The sequence below is a fragment of the Amblyomma americanum genome, chromosome 10 (genome assembly GCF_052857255.1).
Source record: "Amblyomma americanum isolate KBUSLIRL-KWMA chromosome 10, ASM5285725v1, whole genome shotgun sequence".
Lineage (NCBI taxonomy): Eukaryota > Metazoa > Arthropoda > Arachnida > Ixodida > Ixodidae > Amblyomma > Amblyomma americanum.
Genome location: NC_135506.1, coordinates 72,032,651 through 72,049,381, shown reverse-complemented (window position 1 = coordinate 72,049,381; position 16,731 = coordinate 72,032,651). Strand labels below are relative to the sequence as shown.

Sequence of the window (16,731 nt, the reverse complement as noted above, 5' to 3'; positions counted from 1 at the left end):
CAGTTAAACTAAAATTCAAAACACCCTGGCACCATCTATCATAAAAAGTTCAAAGCACGTCATTGGCCATGCGATTAGATTGTGGTTTTTTTCTTGAAGGGTGCACTGGAGGTGGTGTAAAATAAAATGAAATATAAACAACACCGCTTAAACACAAAAAAAGTCCTCATGCATTCCTAGGTAGTATTTTACCGAAAAGTGGTCACGTGGTGAAATACACCGATAATGGAAAGCTTTAACCGTAAGATGGCACTTCAGTTTGCTTTATGCGATTTTCAATGCCGTATTTAAGTCATAAAACCTTGTTTCTTTGATATTAGTGCTCGATTCTTAAACTATAGGTAAGATTAATTTCCACCATAGCCTCATGCCACGCTTCGGTCACTTCTTAGCCGCTTAAATTTTTATGAAATGATAATTGTGAAGGGTGTTGAATGCAAATTAAAGTTTGGAATGAACCTTTTCGAAGAGCACATCAGTTCTTGACGCAGTTCTCAACAGTAGCAATTAATTTTCATTATCTGGGCATTAGTCCCTGCATGTTACTTGGAAATATGTTATGTGTTGTGTACGAGGCTGTTTTGTCTCACCGACATTATAATCCATGCCTCATTCCATCATAATTTAAGCTGTTTTGTAAGATGAAGGAATATTTGAAGGCTGCATGTTTTGCATGGGACCAAGCGATCACCAGAGGAATGCCCCATTGGTGTAATGAGCAGCTGTTCCAGTTTTTTTTATTGCAACGGCATGCAAATAGTGCCCGCCTGGTGCATATACATCATTACTGATGGGGAGTATGTTAAAAAGTAATGTACTCTTCGGACAGCAGACGTTCTAAAGTTTCATCGCTTTACAGAAGGGTAATAACGTAGGACGCATAACTTGTTTCTATAGTATAAGGAGGGAAAACAGTCCTTGCAGGTATGTTATTCTACATGATTCAGTGAAGTTGCTTTTGATGTCTTATAGAAAAGTGTACTTATTGTCACATACCTGCCTTATTGAGTTCGGCCATAATTTTGCAAGATCCAGAAAGCATTAGTAACACATGCTTGCCTTGGCAAAATTCCTTGCCACTTATGTGCACACGTAAAAAAATGCCATTTGGGTGCACCAAGACAATTACTTTGAAAATACGGGCCTTCATTCATGTTTGTCATGTTAGAAAGTGTGCCGTGTCTTTTTGTCTTTGTTCATCGGCCTCCTACCATCATCATGATGCCCCATCTTGGCCCTCTTTTCTCTCCTTTTACCCTTTCCCGGTGCTGAGTAGCAGGCCAGATATTCATTTTTCCAACCAACCGCTCCGCCTTTCCCGTCAATAAACCCTCTCTCTCTCTCTTGGCACTTGTTCCACCAACAAAATCAAAGCCAGAGTGCTGTTTATTCTTAATAATGGAGAAATAATTCACTTGAACTTACTTCTAAAGCCGTCTTTTTTTAGTAAACTCACAAGAGTTGATCCAGTGCTGTAGAGCGTTTTAGTTTCTAAACACAGTAATTAGCTCTCCAGCAGTGCTGAATTGAAATACTTTCTTTTACTCCAATCTGTGAACTCTTGTGCAGCCCTGGGACCTCTTTTTTTTCTGCGCAGAATTGAGAACCAGCACCTTTGCCTTTTTGTTGCAGTTTAATTAAACATTTATTATACCCATGGGCTAACTAGTACTTAAGTCAGGTTCGCCTTGTGCCATTTGCTCTGAAATGCCATTTCCACCAATAAAACAAATATCAGTGACTTTAAGCAGGCGGTGAGAAACAAAAGTCAGTTGTTCAGCAATTTTTTTTTATTTTCAGATAGTCTGCTCCTGATTCATGTGCATTATCAGGTATTTATATATTTGTACAATGGGTACGCTGGCCATAAAGAGGGCAAAGCTGCAGATTAGTCTGTCTTGCAATTGGACTGTGTAAAGAGAGGAAGTGCTGTGGACATGGCAATAGAATAAGAAATAAAGTAGAGAGCATAACTGATCTAGTTTTTGTGTGCAGATACTATTTTAGCCTTTGTGTGACATGCAGTTAGGCACATTGTGTTCCTTAAACTTGGAAATCACTTGTTTGGAGTCAGCAGGCAATGTGCACATGTCCTCCTAGTTGACTTATCATAGTTGTCTAAAAAAACAGCCCTAAAATTCGTAATTCAATGATTGGCTGTAGGGCTCATGTGCAGTTACTGAAAAAAGAACGGGTAAAAATATGTCGTATTAAAATGATGTGAGTGAAGAGATATTGCCCTACATTCATTGGATCAGGCATAATATAACGACATAAATGCGGAATACCTCAAAGTGGCACACATACCTGCATAAAACTCAGATGACATTCTGCGGTGAAAATTTCGTGGTGGTGTGTCTTCACCACGCAGTTACACACGGGTGTACAAATATCAGCTGTTGTTGAACGCATTGCGATTAATTTTAATGCACATTTAATATAATTATTGTTTGAACTGTTTTCAGTCCATCTTTTTAAGCAGAAAAATTATGTTGCGATGGCTATTGGGCGAGGAAAACAATAGCAACCTTAACATATTCGTTACCACGTCAGTATGCATCAATATCTGGTGATATCGGTATTCGAAGTAAAATTTCAGTACTGCCGTGTCCGCCGAGGACTTTCTCGGCTATCCAGTGGGTAGTTTAGATGTTCTACTTTTGTTTATTGCGTAGTCTGTATTTTTCCTTCAGGGCGGCAATTTTTGAAATGCCGTTGTAGTTGAAGTTCCAGCGTAGTTCATCGCTGGAAGGTGTCAGCCGTAGGGACGTTACATTCTCGGGAAAATCTCGCTTTACGCAATTATGCTGCATCTGCAGCAGATGTTTTTGATGCATCAAGCAGCACTGACTCAGACGATGATATTGCAGATGAAGAAACTGCAGCGTAGGCATGAAACGTGGGGGCCTGTCTACCCTTAGGTTCCGTTTTCCGCTTGTCTATATGTACATTCCTGAAGCCAATTTCAGCATGACACTGATTACAGGAGCAATATTTATGGTTTTTGTAGTATCTGACCATCATATGGGCAAGATTTACTTCCATCTGCCCAAAAAGAATTGACTTCGGGCTCAGTATAAATGAAGGCACCGACCTCGGATTGAAGCTGTACAATAACCCAAAGCCGTTCACGAAAGCTGTGCATGTTTCCAGACTGGTACTAAATTGCCTGAAACGTGTTCCAAAGTGTTTTTTTATAAAACTAGACAATTGTAAAGCATTTTCAGACAATCTACCATGAAACCTGTCGGCATGAAAAAAGCACCAGGATGCGGCTAACAAATCCGCACTGCTTCTTCATCCAGGTTACGGCATGAGTTCTCTGCAGCGCCGCGCCGCTATCGTCATCTACCCGTGATATCAGCAGGCTGCCCTGCCACTTCAACGACATGTTTGATTCCGCATGGCCGCAAAACAGGCACCTTTTCACCGCCGTCCCTCCATCACATGAAAGGTCCGGATCAATAGCGACCTCATACGCTGCCTATATGAAGAGCTGGCGGGACCCCGGCGCCCCTAGTGGGCGTGAGAAAAGCACCATGACCTGCTAGCTAATCCGCTCTACTTGTTCGTCCAGGTTACAGCACGGGCTCTCTTCAGCGCCGCGCCACTATTGTCATCTACACGTGATATCAGTGGACTGCCCTGCCACTTCAACGACCCGTTTGATTCCGCATGGCTGCAAGACAGGCACCTTCTCTTCGTCGTCCCTCTCTCACATGAGAGGTCCGGATCAACAGCGACCTCATATGCTGCCTATAATGAAGAGCTGGCGGCACCCCGGCGATCGTAGTGGGCGTGAGAACAGCACCAGGATGCCTGAGCTTGAAGACAGGCAGTGACGCGATAACCCTCTATTCTGTAGCATACCTTACACGAAGTCAGAGTCTTGGACTCACTCAGAAAAAAAACTATTCAGGTTTTTTTTTTTCATCCCGCTTGTCAGTTCCGTCGGAACTTTTTATCGATAGAGCATGCAGGCTCGGTGGTTTCGCATCAGAAAAAGGCAGACCAGTTATTGCCAACGTTTCATCTTGCAAAGAAAAGCAGAATATACTGCTTAATAGTTCCAAGCTCAGGGATGAAAAACAAGTAAGTTTATTGAGGATTATTTTTCACCACCCGTCACGCTTGAAAAAACTGACCGAATTTGGCAAAACCTAGCCTTTGACATTCAAGCTTCACTTCTACAACCTTTTCATAAAATACAAGTGCTACACCTAGAATCACTTTGATTATTCCGTTCATGACATCTCAAGCGCCTTCCCGTTGCCGACCAAACTGATCCACGAAAGTTGCACTGATCCGCGAAAGTTTTGGCGCACCATCAACCCTACTGTTAGTATTAGCATATCTTTTGTTAACAACTCTGGAGCTACCATTCCCCCCGAACTGCAAGCTTCCGGACTAAATGACGTTTTCACATCCAATTTTTTTTTATCACAGCCCATCCCCCGCTTCCTAGCACAGTGTCATTCGATTATGCGCTCATGTATCCTGTTACTATAGACCTTGATGGTGTTGCAAACCTGATATACTGTCTAAAAATATCCGCTGCTCCAGGCTGCGACCTAATGAATGCCAAATCCTTAAAAATACAAGTGTTTATTCTTCCATCATACTAACAAAATTTTTTCAGCAGTCACTTGACCAGGGTTCGCTACCCGCCGCATGGAAGGTGGGGAAGGTGATTCCACTCCACAAATCAGGTAACAAGCATTCTCCACTAAACTACCGGCCAATTTAACTCATCAGCATTCCTTGTAAACTTCTCTAACACATCTTGTTTTCTCACCTAGCTAACTTTCTAGAATCGAAATCTTTCTTCCCGCGATTTCAACACGGATTTCGAAAATTATATTCATGCGAAACCCAACTTGTACCCTTTACTAATAAGTTGAATGTTATCCTTGATCGTAACTCACTAACTGACTGCTTGTTCATAGATTTCGCGAAAGCGTTTGATAAAATGTGTCATAACTTACTACTATACAAATTGCAGCAACTTAACCTGGACCCAAAAATTCTAACCAGGATTGAAGATTTTCTTACAAACCGTAACAGTTTGTTTCTATTAATGACCTCACCTCAGATCCGTGTGTGGTTCATTCCGGTGTTCCGCAAGGCTCTGTGCTTGGTCCGGTTCTTTTCCTTATTCACATTAACGACCTACCCTCCTGCATTTCATCTCACAGTCACCTATTCACCGATGACTGCGTAATATTCAGGGAAATAACATGCGATAGCGACGTACTAATGCTACAATCCGACCTCGACTCCATCTCAACCTGGCGTAAATCTTGGCTAATGAACCTTAATGTTAACAAGTGCAAATTCATGCGTGTTTCTCTAGTGACTAATAAGTTGACCTCTTATCACCTTAACGGTTTGTCTCTACACTCCGTACACTCTTATAAATACCTCGGTGTTCACATAACTAATGACCTTACTGGACTGCTCATGTCACACATGTCGTTAATAATGCCAACAAAACACTTGGATACCTTCGTCGTAGCTTTGCTAAAACACCATCATCTATGAAGCTTTTATTGTATAAAACACTAGTTTCACCTTAACTCGTATACGCTGCATCGATATGGAATCCTTATCACCAGAACTTAACGCACTCACTTGAGATGGTCCAAAACACAGCTGCTTGATTCATTCTCTCTAACTACAACAGAACTGCAAGCATAACCAGCATGAAATCTAGTCTCGGTCTGCCATCACTTGCGTCCCGTCGTCGAGCACTTCGTCTTCGCCTTTTTCACAAACTTTTTCACCAATCTTATCTACGCGAAGAACTTATTTCACCCCCACAGTACGTGTCATCACGCATGGATCACGCCCACAAGGTTGGAATACCATTCTGCAGAACGAAAGCATACTTCATTCCTTTTTACCCCGGACATCCGACGAGTGGAATCACCTTCCCGCACCACTGGCACTAATCGATGATCACCGTTTATTTCAAGATGCCCTTGCTAACACTCTATAACTAGCAACCTTTTGTAATATTGTGCTCATATTCCTATGTTTTACTACATTGTACAACCACTCCCCTCTTTAATGCCGTATGGTCCTGAGGGTATTTCAAATAAAATAAAAATAAATAAAACGTTCTGAGGATTCTACGAATGAGCCCACAGTGCCTCCACGCCACCGACCGAATCTGTCATCAAACAGCACTGCACAAAGGGCAGCGTAACTACGTCTCCGGTCATTACCCCACTGTTTTTTGTTCACAAATATTCGTAGCATAGTAGCTTAATACAAAGATTTGTTAATGTTTGCGATGCTGACATTTTATGTCTGACTGAAACCTGGCAATCGGTGAAGATAAATAGCAGTAAACTGCTTACCTGTAAAAAGCGCTATGACATATATCGGTGTTTAGAGAGGTCCAGATTTGGCGGAGGCGTGCTTGTAGCTGTTACTGATACCGTTATGCCTTTTCCGATCCGCTTTGTAAACGCATTAACTTGTCCTGCTCGAAATTCGCACATGCTCTAGGAAATTAATATTGGGCGTTTGCTATCGTCTGCCGTCTACCTCCCACACCTTTAACGAACTTCTTGATGTCATCCATTTGATTGCAGTCTGTTATCAGAGCAGTCCCTTTATTTTACTGGCCGATTTTAATTTCCCCATCATAGAGCAGTTTAATGCGAGTTCTTATTGTGATCCTTTTTCAAGTGAATACGACACCTCCTTGAATTTGTGCAGTAAGTTTAACTTCACCCAGCTTGTATTCCAGGCAACTCGAATTTCACCTACTGCGTCTAATATTCAGAATTTGGCACTCACCCCATCGCCTGATCTTTTACAGCCCATACCATACTTGCCAGGGTCTAAGTGATCATCTACTGCTTCATTTTCTGACTTGCGCAGTTCCCCAATAAAGAAACCACAGTACACAATCATGGCTGAAAAAAGGTTGATTTTGATTCTATTAACCGGGAACTGTCTGTTTTTAGATGATTACTTACTAAGCTTTCATGATCGCTGCGTGAATGCTTATTGGAGCCTGTTTAAAGAAGAAATTGCTGCGCTCAATGCAAATTATGTTCCACGCTTAGTCATCACCTCTAATCAACAATCACCATGGTTCACTAAATCGTTAAAACGGCTGTCTAATAAGAAAAAAACGCATGTTCCACTCCGAAAAACTTAACCAGTTACCAAGAACGTTGAACTGCTTATCAGGCCGCGGTCCTTGAATATAAAAGTGCACTCAAGGATGCTAAAGATGCATTTTTCAATGACGCATTACCTTCCCTTATACTAAACGACCCTAGGTAATTTTGGAGCATAGTTAACAATTACGACGCTCCATCAATTATCCTCGAAGACTCCAGTGACGAGCTAATCCAATCAAATGAATGTGCAAATGCCCTCAGCAGTGTATTCGTTCCAGCTATTTACAATATTAATAATAATTGGTTTTTGGGGAAAGTAAATGTCGCAGTATCTGTCTCATGTATCGTTGGACACCTGAATTTGTGTTTTGTAACCCCTGCATATACCAGTGCTGAATTTTTACCGATGGATTCTATAAACCTTAACAAGAACTTGTGTCGTCATGTGGTGTTGGTAATATTAGTTCAACGTTGTTGACTGAAACCAAAGTGTAAAGCGCAATAATCCTTTCTAACCTATTGGAGCAATCTCTAGAAAAAGCATGCATACCAGATAACTAGAAGGTCTGGAAGGTGATTCCCTTGCATAAGTCTGGTGATCAACATTAAACATCTCACTCATAGAGCATGTTATTTACTCTCACCTTGCATCATTCCTTGATTCTAATGCCTTTTTTACTTATATTCAACATGATTATTGAGGTTGTTTTCTTGCGAAACACAGCTTTTGACCTTCACACATGTTTTATATTCACTCCTTGGCAGGGGTTCAGTTGTCGCATTGAAATTCCTCGATTTTTCAAAGGAGTTTTCAAGGTCTCTCATCAACTGCTTTTTTCTTAAACTAAGTAAATTAAACCTTGAACCTAACGTTCTTAGGTGGCTGCATTCGTTTCTCACGAATCGTTCACAATTTGTTGCCGCTAATAACGCTTCCTCCTTCAGTTCCCCATCTGAATATGGAGTGACAGAAGGCTCTGTTCTAGGGCCTCTGCTTTTTTTATACACATCAATGACTTACCTAACAACCTATGCTAAACAATAAATCTTGTTTCAGATGACTGCTCCATATACCGCGAAATTAATAGTGACTCTGATGTAGCTCTTCTTAAATCGGATGTTAATCATGCTCTTGAATCGACTAACGGGTGGAACATGGAAAAAAACATAAAAAATGCAAGTACATGCGTGTTTCTCGTCGTAACACCACATTACCCTCATATCGTCTTAATAATAGTAGCCTTGAGTCTGCCTTTTTATAAATATTTAGGTGTATTTATTTCTCATAACCTGTCTTGGACAGTACATATAGATCATGTAAGCGGCAGCGATACCCGCGTGGTGGGCTACATATGCCGTAACTTTATTATTTATTTTAACTCCGTAAAACTGCTACTCCAAAGTCTTTGGTTCGTACCCAACCGGAATATGCTGCATCCATCTGGCACCCCTATCAAGAGAAACTAATATACCAACTTGAATCTATACAGAACCGTGCGGCCCATTTCATTCCCTCGAATTGTCACCTTAACTCTAGTGCTGCTGCCATGAAATCAAGCTGATCACTGCCACTACGGTCTCAATGTAGAAATATATTCCGCCTTTGTTTATTTCACAAGATTTCCTAGATAATCTCATCCTTAAGAGCAAATTTAAAACGCCACCTTGCTATCTTTCTGCTCAGATGAATCATCGTCATAAAATTGGTATTCTTTCATGCCAAACAAATCCCTTTTACAACTCATTCATCCCTAGCACATTGGCACAGTGAAAATACCTTCCCCAATTGGTCGTCGAAATATGTGACCATTTTTTGCTTAAATCTACTTTAATTGACCTGATGGTAACATAGTACATCGAATTTTTGCGCTATGCCATTTGCTTATTCCTTTTCATCTAATCTGGGTGTTCAAACAAACCTTGTTTCTTTTTTTGATTTTCACAAATTCGGTTGTCTATTTATTCACAGTACATTTGAGGAATAGTTATTTCCTACCTATTCGAAAAATTTCTCGTCATGCTTTTTTCTGCGTGCCATACCTGTCTGCTTTTATTCTTTGCTCCTACTTTTGTGCTAATAGCTGTTAATGTGTTTCATTGCATTGCTGTAACCTATTCATTTGGGCGAGCCATAATTTTGTTCACATTTTCTATAATAGTGACTGCTGTTCTTCTTTTCTTATTTTGTCTATTGTTCCCGACTGCCCTCTGTAATGCCCTCTGGCCCTCGGTGTACTCAAAATGAATGAATGTATAAATAAATAAATAAGTAAGTAAATAAGTAAATACATAAATAAAACCTGGTTAGAACAATCACAGATATAAGAACTCATTGCCTATATTGAACTGTTATTAAATGCTTTCAACAAGCACATTCATTTCTTACCTAACATATCAAACGCGGTTTGAAATGAAGCGCATATATTCAACTGCGGAGTGCCAAGCTGTGCACGCTCGGATGGCAAGGATTAGGCTTTGCCTCATTACATCGGTTACTAGTGGTCGTTAGCAGCACGGTTTACGCCTTATATCACACTACCCAACAGCGGCACAGACGAAAAAGTGATGAGAACAGCTGGTAGCCAGGCGGTCGGTATCCGTTTTCATCTCTCAAACCTGTAGATAGTGCCCCACAATTAGTGACATGGCCTGTTGATGTATCTTTCCAGCAGCCGTCCTCTGCTCACGTCTTCTGTGCTCGCAGAGAGGAGGTGGTGAAAATGGCGATAGCTTTCGTTCTAGCCTCCCATATTTTATTCGATACCGCTGTAATAAAAGGAAGCACCCATTTGGCGTTTGACCTGTCGTCGCCACAGCTTGCCGTGGTGCTTTGCGAAGAAGCCAACGTATCTGGCGTTTTCCGCTAGGTTTTTTGAGGCCTCCGTAATCCTGCAAGCGGCTTCAAAACGGCAGTAATGCTTCAGAAAAGGTCTCTTGCAGAATCCGCTCTTTTGCTGGTTTAAGTTTTGTTGCTCCAGCAAGACTTTTTGTCGAAATTTCAATTACACATTTCGGCTAATATATAAATGTAATGATTTTGCCTATTTGCTATAATTAGTTGTTCTTCAGCAGCGCAAGGGACAAATAAAATGACAAGACAAGTGCACAGACACGGCGCTCTGTGTCTGTGGACTTGTCTCGTTTTTTTCCTCCTTGCGCTGCTGAAAAACAGTGTCACACCAACTTCCCAATTTTCTACAGTATCAGCTATAATGCGATATTACAGTGATAACTTTATTTTTATGTGGGTAGATCATCTCAAACGATGTGACAGATATACTCTGTGTGTTTCTGCATTTTTTTGCTTTTTTAAAGAGGCTTTTAGCTCAGACTGATAATGACGTAAAGTAGATTTATCAAGCCATCGTTTGATACATTTCATTTTACTTTGAAAAGTTTTTGCTCGGAGTGAAAAATTTATGATAAGGGCACTTAAAGTGCCTTTTTTCACTGTCAGGAAAAAATTTCTAGGTTAGGAAGTTTGTGAGCTTTAATTTAAATTTTTGGGTGACTAGTTTAAAACAAGTTTGAAACAATTTGTGTGTTTCTGATTGAAAACTAAACTTTTTGACAAATTTGCTTGTCTGGTTGGGATATAAGGCTTATAATAAACTGCACATCTCCAACCAAAATTTTTTTAACTTTAACCCAACGGTTCGAAGCCGACTTGGCTCCTTCATCAGAGGTGACTGAGGGCAGTAGCTAGCGTCTTTTAGGTATGGAGGCGAGGGAGGTCAAAGGTACGACAGCTGTGACGCGAAAGGCGCGGGGTAGGGGAGGGGGTTTAGGCTGTTAGTCGCGATGGCGCACTGCAGGGAGGTGGTGAATGGAGACGTTTTTTCATTGAGTTGAAGAGCGAAGTCCCTGGGCATATACTGGGGCAGGTTTCCTTTTGTGCGGTTGATATTGTTTGGTGTGGTTTGGATATGCCAGGATTCCAGGCGGAGTTTTTTGTGGTAACTTGTATCGGTTCCGAGGACGCGGGTTTCTTCGAAGTTGATTCTATGGTCGGAGTCCTCGGAATGTTCGGCAATTGGATTGCGCTCTCTTGCGAATTTTTCGGACGTCGTTTTTATGTTGTCGAATTTTTTCTTTTTGAAATTTTTGGTTTCGCCGATGTAGCTTGCGTCGCAGTCGGCGCATGGAATTTTGTAGACAATGCCTTGGACTCCTTCTCTCCGCGGCCGGCCTTTATGAACAGGTAGGCAAAGCGCAAGAGTGTTTGTGGGCTTGTGCGCAACCTGAAGACCTGATTTTTTCAGGATTCGGGCGATGGTCTCGCTCCCTTCCATATTTAAAAGACGTTAGCTACTGTCCTCAGTCATCCCTGATGAAGGAGCCGACTCGACTTCGAAACGTTGGGTAAAGTTTAAAAAACATTTGGTGGGAGATGTAGTTTATATAAGCGTCTCTGATTGTTTTAATATGTTTCTTCAAAAAATGTTACATTTTAATGCGTTTTTTTTATTTTTAACTTTTTGTGTGTTTGCTGATTCTTCTTGCAATATTGAAAACAAGTATTTGCGTTGAAATAAATGTCTTCAGAGAGCAAAATCTATTGCCGCCATTTTCATGAATATCGCATTTTATACCCGTATTTTGCAGGAAAAATTTCTGTCTGAGACCTATCAAAAACAATTTTTTTCATGGTAACGACAGTTAGTTGCACGGCAGTTGTGCTTTTTGTTTGCATGCAGGCACGTACCACATGTGCCAGTCGCATTGTTGTACAAGAGATGAAATTGCCTGTTGCTGGGGCCACCTCTGGTTTCAGTTTCTCACTCTTGCCAGCATGCATTTACCATTGTGCCTGCCTATTTTTCGAGTACTATGAAATGGTTATGTCCAGATTTGAGTAAGGCCCATTAAAGGACCATGAACACCTAATTTTAGTTGCATTTCTTCGTTCAAATGATGCATTAGACATTTGCATCACTGCGTGTTATTCATCTAGGACCGCTAAATAATTAGAATTAAATTGCTTCTTCCGTGCTGTTTCGGTTTCATGAACTGAACGATGGTTGTGACTGTGTAGTTTGCCTTTAGGTGACATGAGGCACAAAAACGATGCAATATACACATTGATGTGTAGTTTTCATTCACTACAGCACTTTTAAACCAGCCTGATTCAAGAGCTGAAATTACAAGAAACGAAGCATCAGCAGTTGTATTACAGATTTCATGCCTCACGTGGCCTATAGATCAACTGCACATAACAGCCACAGTTTGGTTCATGAAACCTAAACAGCGTCAAGAAATTTAATTATATCTATTTACCAGTGGTCGGTAATTATCACAGGCGATTCATCTATTTACCATCTATCGCGTCATTTGAAACAAGGCATGCAAGAAAAAAACTTGGTGTCTGTAGTCCTTTAAATGTTGTCAATGCACTTTTTCTGGAGCTATTGTACAGTTAAACAGGTTAGATGCGAAGCTTTCTGTCACCATATATAAGTTGATGGCTTTACTCATAGTTTACCTGCACATCTGCCAAATATGTTTTGTCCCCAACCTGCTTTGCTAACAGTGCCTGTGTACTTCAGCATAAAAAAAGTTTGGGACTCTTGTTGAGCTGAGCAGGTTTACACTGTCTTGTTATGTTCAACCTCATGAGAGCCTATTTCATTTCTGTTGCGCACAGTGGACCTGTGTACATGACATTCAAGAACCACCAATGACCGAGGGCAACAGCAGTACCAGCCACAGTGCTGCTGACAGTAGCTCGTGCGAGGGACCAGTCTGGCCCGACACGGACCCTGAGCTTGACGATGAGCTGCACATCGAGGGCCCGCCTGAGCGGCAACGCCAGCAACCAGCGTCTGCGTCCCTCTGGACTATGCCCTTGGAGCGCCTGTGGACACCATCGGTCTTCATCCATGAGAAACCTACAGAGCTTTCCGATTCGCGCGTTTTCTTCCTGGCGCTGGGAGTTCCCCATGGACCAGTACTGACTGAAGGTTCTGTAGAGGATGCTGCGGGGCGGCGTCCTGGTGAACCACCTTTTATGGGCCTCCAGCCATTGGGCAGGCCGGGCACGTCCGAGGATGTCCGGTGCAAGGCCGTACAGCCACGGCTGCTTCATTACACCCAGGAGCCCAATCGTGGGACGGTCTGGATCGAGCAGCTGTGCTTCAGCACCGACGGAAGAATCGTGTGCTCGCCACTAAAGCGGGGGGTGCGCCTATTAGCTTTTGACGCAGACTTACGGGAACTCAGTGACTGTGTGCCCACATTGCCTCCTCGGCCACTGGTCCCTGTGCTGACCAATGTGAGTCACTCCAACTACGTTGTGAGCACCAATTTCTCACCAACCCATTTTCTGCTGGTCTCTGGCTGCCTGAATGGACAGGTGTGCTTCCACCATCCTGTGTTGTGAGTGTAATGGACCATGAATGCGAAGATGCTCATTTTGCCTTACTGCCCATGGAGCCCCAACAATTCATGGACTGTTGGTACCAGTGTTGGAGGTGGGACATCATGAAATAACAACCCCAACAACTTGACAAAGCGGGTCAATTTGTGTCGTCAGGCTGAAATTAGCTTGTTCGTCCTATGTAAATGCTAATAGGTTGAGCATTTTGGTTAGCAGAAGGCGAGGGAAAAAGCAAGATATGATTTTGTACTGGTGCTGTGGGAGTGAGCTTCAAGTACCTTCTATAGTTCATGACGTAACTGCCTGCAGTGCCAGCTGTACTTCCTAGTGCTTGATGGCTTGTAATAAAGATGGCGGTCTGTCGAAAAGTGCTTGGTGCCATCCTTGTGTTTTATGTGCTACACTGGTAAACCAGCAAATCTAAATTGCGTTTTGCGAAGTTCATGCTTTCGCATTTTCTTCGGAGGTTTCACTGCGGACGCAGACAAAGGTATTTAGTGCAATGAAGCTGAGTAGGGGTCCTAGGAAACAAACATTCTAGCTTTAGGCTATATGCATCATTACTTCCACCATTGCGGGCGCCCTTTCTGCACAGCTGGAACATGCGCAAAAGTGGCATCAGCATGATGTGCACTTTAGAACAGCTGATTACATGTAACTATTGTTTTAAAACACTTCCACTGGTCATGAAGCTCTTGTATAATAGATTGGGCTGGTGGGCTTGGTATGCCACTTACAATAACCACGCCAGTGCTGTGTTCATTTGGCGAATGTGCACTTTACAAGCTGGCCCACGAGGGCAAAAAAGTACTACACTGTTGACTTAATTTTTTAAATATTTTTAAAAATCAACCTTCTAGCAGAGTGGTCTCTTAATAAGCCAAGGTTCCTAAGAAAGAGCGAGCTGGCAGGATGGCTCCCTTCAAATCAATACTGATGCATCTCATAGCAACTAATCCGCCTTTCATAATGCAGCTCTGCGCATGTGTGGCTCTTCTCCTCCAGTTCCACTGGTTGAAAATGAAACCACCTGCTCCTACTGTGGATACGTAGGTCATGTTAGTGACAGGTGCATGGAGACAGACGGCAGCAGCTGTCGAGCACACACACGTGCCACTTGGAGGTGCAGCTGGCTCCTCGTAGAGCCAGATCGCGCCTGTGTCGCCCACGTGCGTTTATTTTCAGTCACTATCAATCACATTTTCGCCACTCCCGAGAGGGTGCCGTATCTTAAAAATTGGTTTTAAAAGACAGAAATGGCACCCTAACTGTCAAATTTGATTTAAACTGGCCTGCTTGCACTGTCCTGCCCCAAAGTTAGGAGCAGTGTGCCAGTGATTTCAGAGATATAGTTTGCGCACTCACACTGCCTCTTTTTTAAAGCTTGATACTGCTGCAGTTGCATTAGGCTAGACCTGATAGCACTGAGTCGGGGTGGTCTTAGCCAGACACTTGACCCTCTTCAGTTAGGTCTATGCAAATGAGCATATTTGTGCTGTACAGAAGCACATGTACTCAAACTAAATGCGCATCTATTGTATGTACAGCTTCGTGAATGCACTGGCTGGCCCATGCTTTTCTTGCCCAGTCTCAATTTCTGACGTCTCTGCTATTTTACAGGCAAGTGAATGCAATATCCATGTGTGGCGACAGGCTGCTGCTTGGAGGTGCATCAAAGTGCAATTCTTGGGATGACTGCTCCCTCAAAAATGGGTTGGGGCAACGTGCGAGGTTTGGCTTTCTGTGGTGTGTCTTCATTCGTGGTCACGCCCCAGGGTGTTCCAATGAGGTTCCTCTTATTCAATCAAATGAACTTTGGGCGACCCTTTAGAAGGAAGGGCCTGGCTTGCTGCACTTGACATTTTTATCCTATCTATTCACACTGTTAGCTGAGGTTGAAAGCAGGAGCGTGTGACTGAAAGCCGGTAGTTCAGCCAAAGGTAGCACAGTGCTGCTAGAAGCCATAGGCAGAGGCGGGTACAGCGTTTCAACAACCATAACAGGCAGAGTACTAGAAGTGAGACGTGGTGTAGTGCAGATGAATGCCTCCCTAAAAAATGTTACCAGGTAAAGTGTCCTAAAACACTTTTTTTAGAAAGCCATCCGTTTAATGTCAACTCCTCAAGTGGAGCACAAATCATGTTGCGCACTAAAAATATTCTTGAAACCTTTTAAAACGCACATTTTCACTGCACATAACAATCGTTTAATGTGCTGTTAAACAATACTCTCTTATCGCCAGCTGTATGCAATGGTCCCACACTATCTGAAGACTGGGGCGAATAGATATTGTGTTGGTCCTGAAGCATTTCAAGATATTGGGCTGCAGTAAGTTTGTGCTTGATGACAGTACTGTGCAGAAATACTGGCGTAAAGATGACACAGCCACTATCAACACCAAAGGCATCTTTCTTGTTGCTTTGTCGAACTTTTCCAGTCTGTACTTCCAATTCACCAATCTGTAACTACTGCTCGCCAAGTATTTTTTGCACAGTAAGGACATGATACTGAAGAGGGCTACAATTGCTACATGTGTGTTCGAATTTTTTTTATCAAATACCTAGCCAGCGCAGAAAAAGGCCGAGTTGAAATTCAGTACGTTTTAATGGGCTTTGTGGGGAAACTCCGAGGCCAGATGGGATGAGGTCGGGAAGATGTTGCCATGAGGCCCCGCTTTTCTGGCAGGGAGGAGGGCGTCGCTCCAAATTTCTGCATGCGACGAGTTCTTGAATCTGAAGAGAGCTGTCACCAAACGACAATCCCGCCTTTAAACTTAGTACTGCGGGCCAGGACAAATTTTTTCTTTTTCTCTTCTCTAGTCCCAAAATATTCTACGTCATCACACTGTCTGTTGGTGCGAAATGGCTGTGCGGACCAGGCAATGTCTGTTGGTGCTAGTATCGCAGCAACGCTGGTGCCCCATCTTGTTAAGTAAGGTACCCAGACAAGAGGACACTGCAGGGAAACAAACCCTAAGCAGACAAATCAGGGTGAGTCACAACAGCACGACTAGCTGAACAGTCAGACTATGAACCAAGCTGGTAGAATATCACTCGGCAACATGTGCACATATTCGCTGTCCAAACACTTGCCCAAATGCCGATGTGCACACAATTTGTGCCAAACATAACAATGCAAAATATACTGTCATTTACAACTTAGGAATTTCGAAAGAGCAATTACTCTGCAGACTTCTAAGTCTTTTTGGCTTTTCTT

The 16,731-nt window shown here is 42.6% G+C and overlaps 1 protein-coding gene across 1 annotated transcript in view; it reads left to right on the top strand.

Moving 5' to 3' along the window:
• Positions 1 to 13,558, top strand: part of LOC144106469 (DDB1- and CUL4-associated factor 10-like) — a 48,731-nt gene extending 35,173 nt beyond the window's left edge. The window contains exons 6-7 of the mRNA XM_077639286.1: positions 12,784 to 12,879; positions 12,928 to 13,558. Coding sequence (XP_077495412.1) covers positions 12,784 to 12,879; positions 12,928 to 13,518 — 687 coding nt within the window. The 3' untranslated portion in view covers positions 13,519 to 13,558. The remainder of the gene's footprint in view (positions 1 to 12,783; positions 12,880 to 12,927) is intronic.
• Positions 13,559 to 16,731: the final 3,173 nt, after the last annotated feature.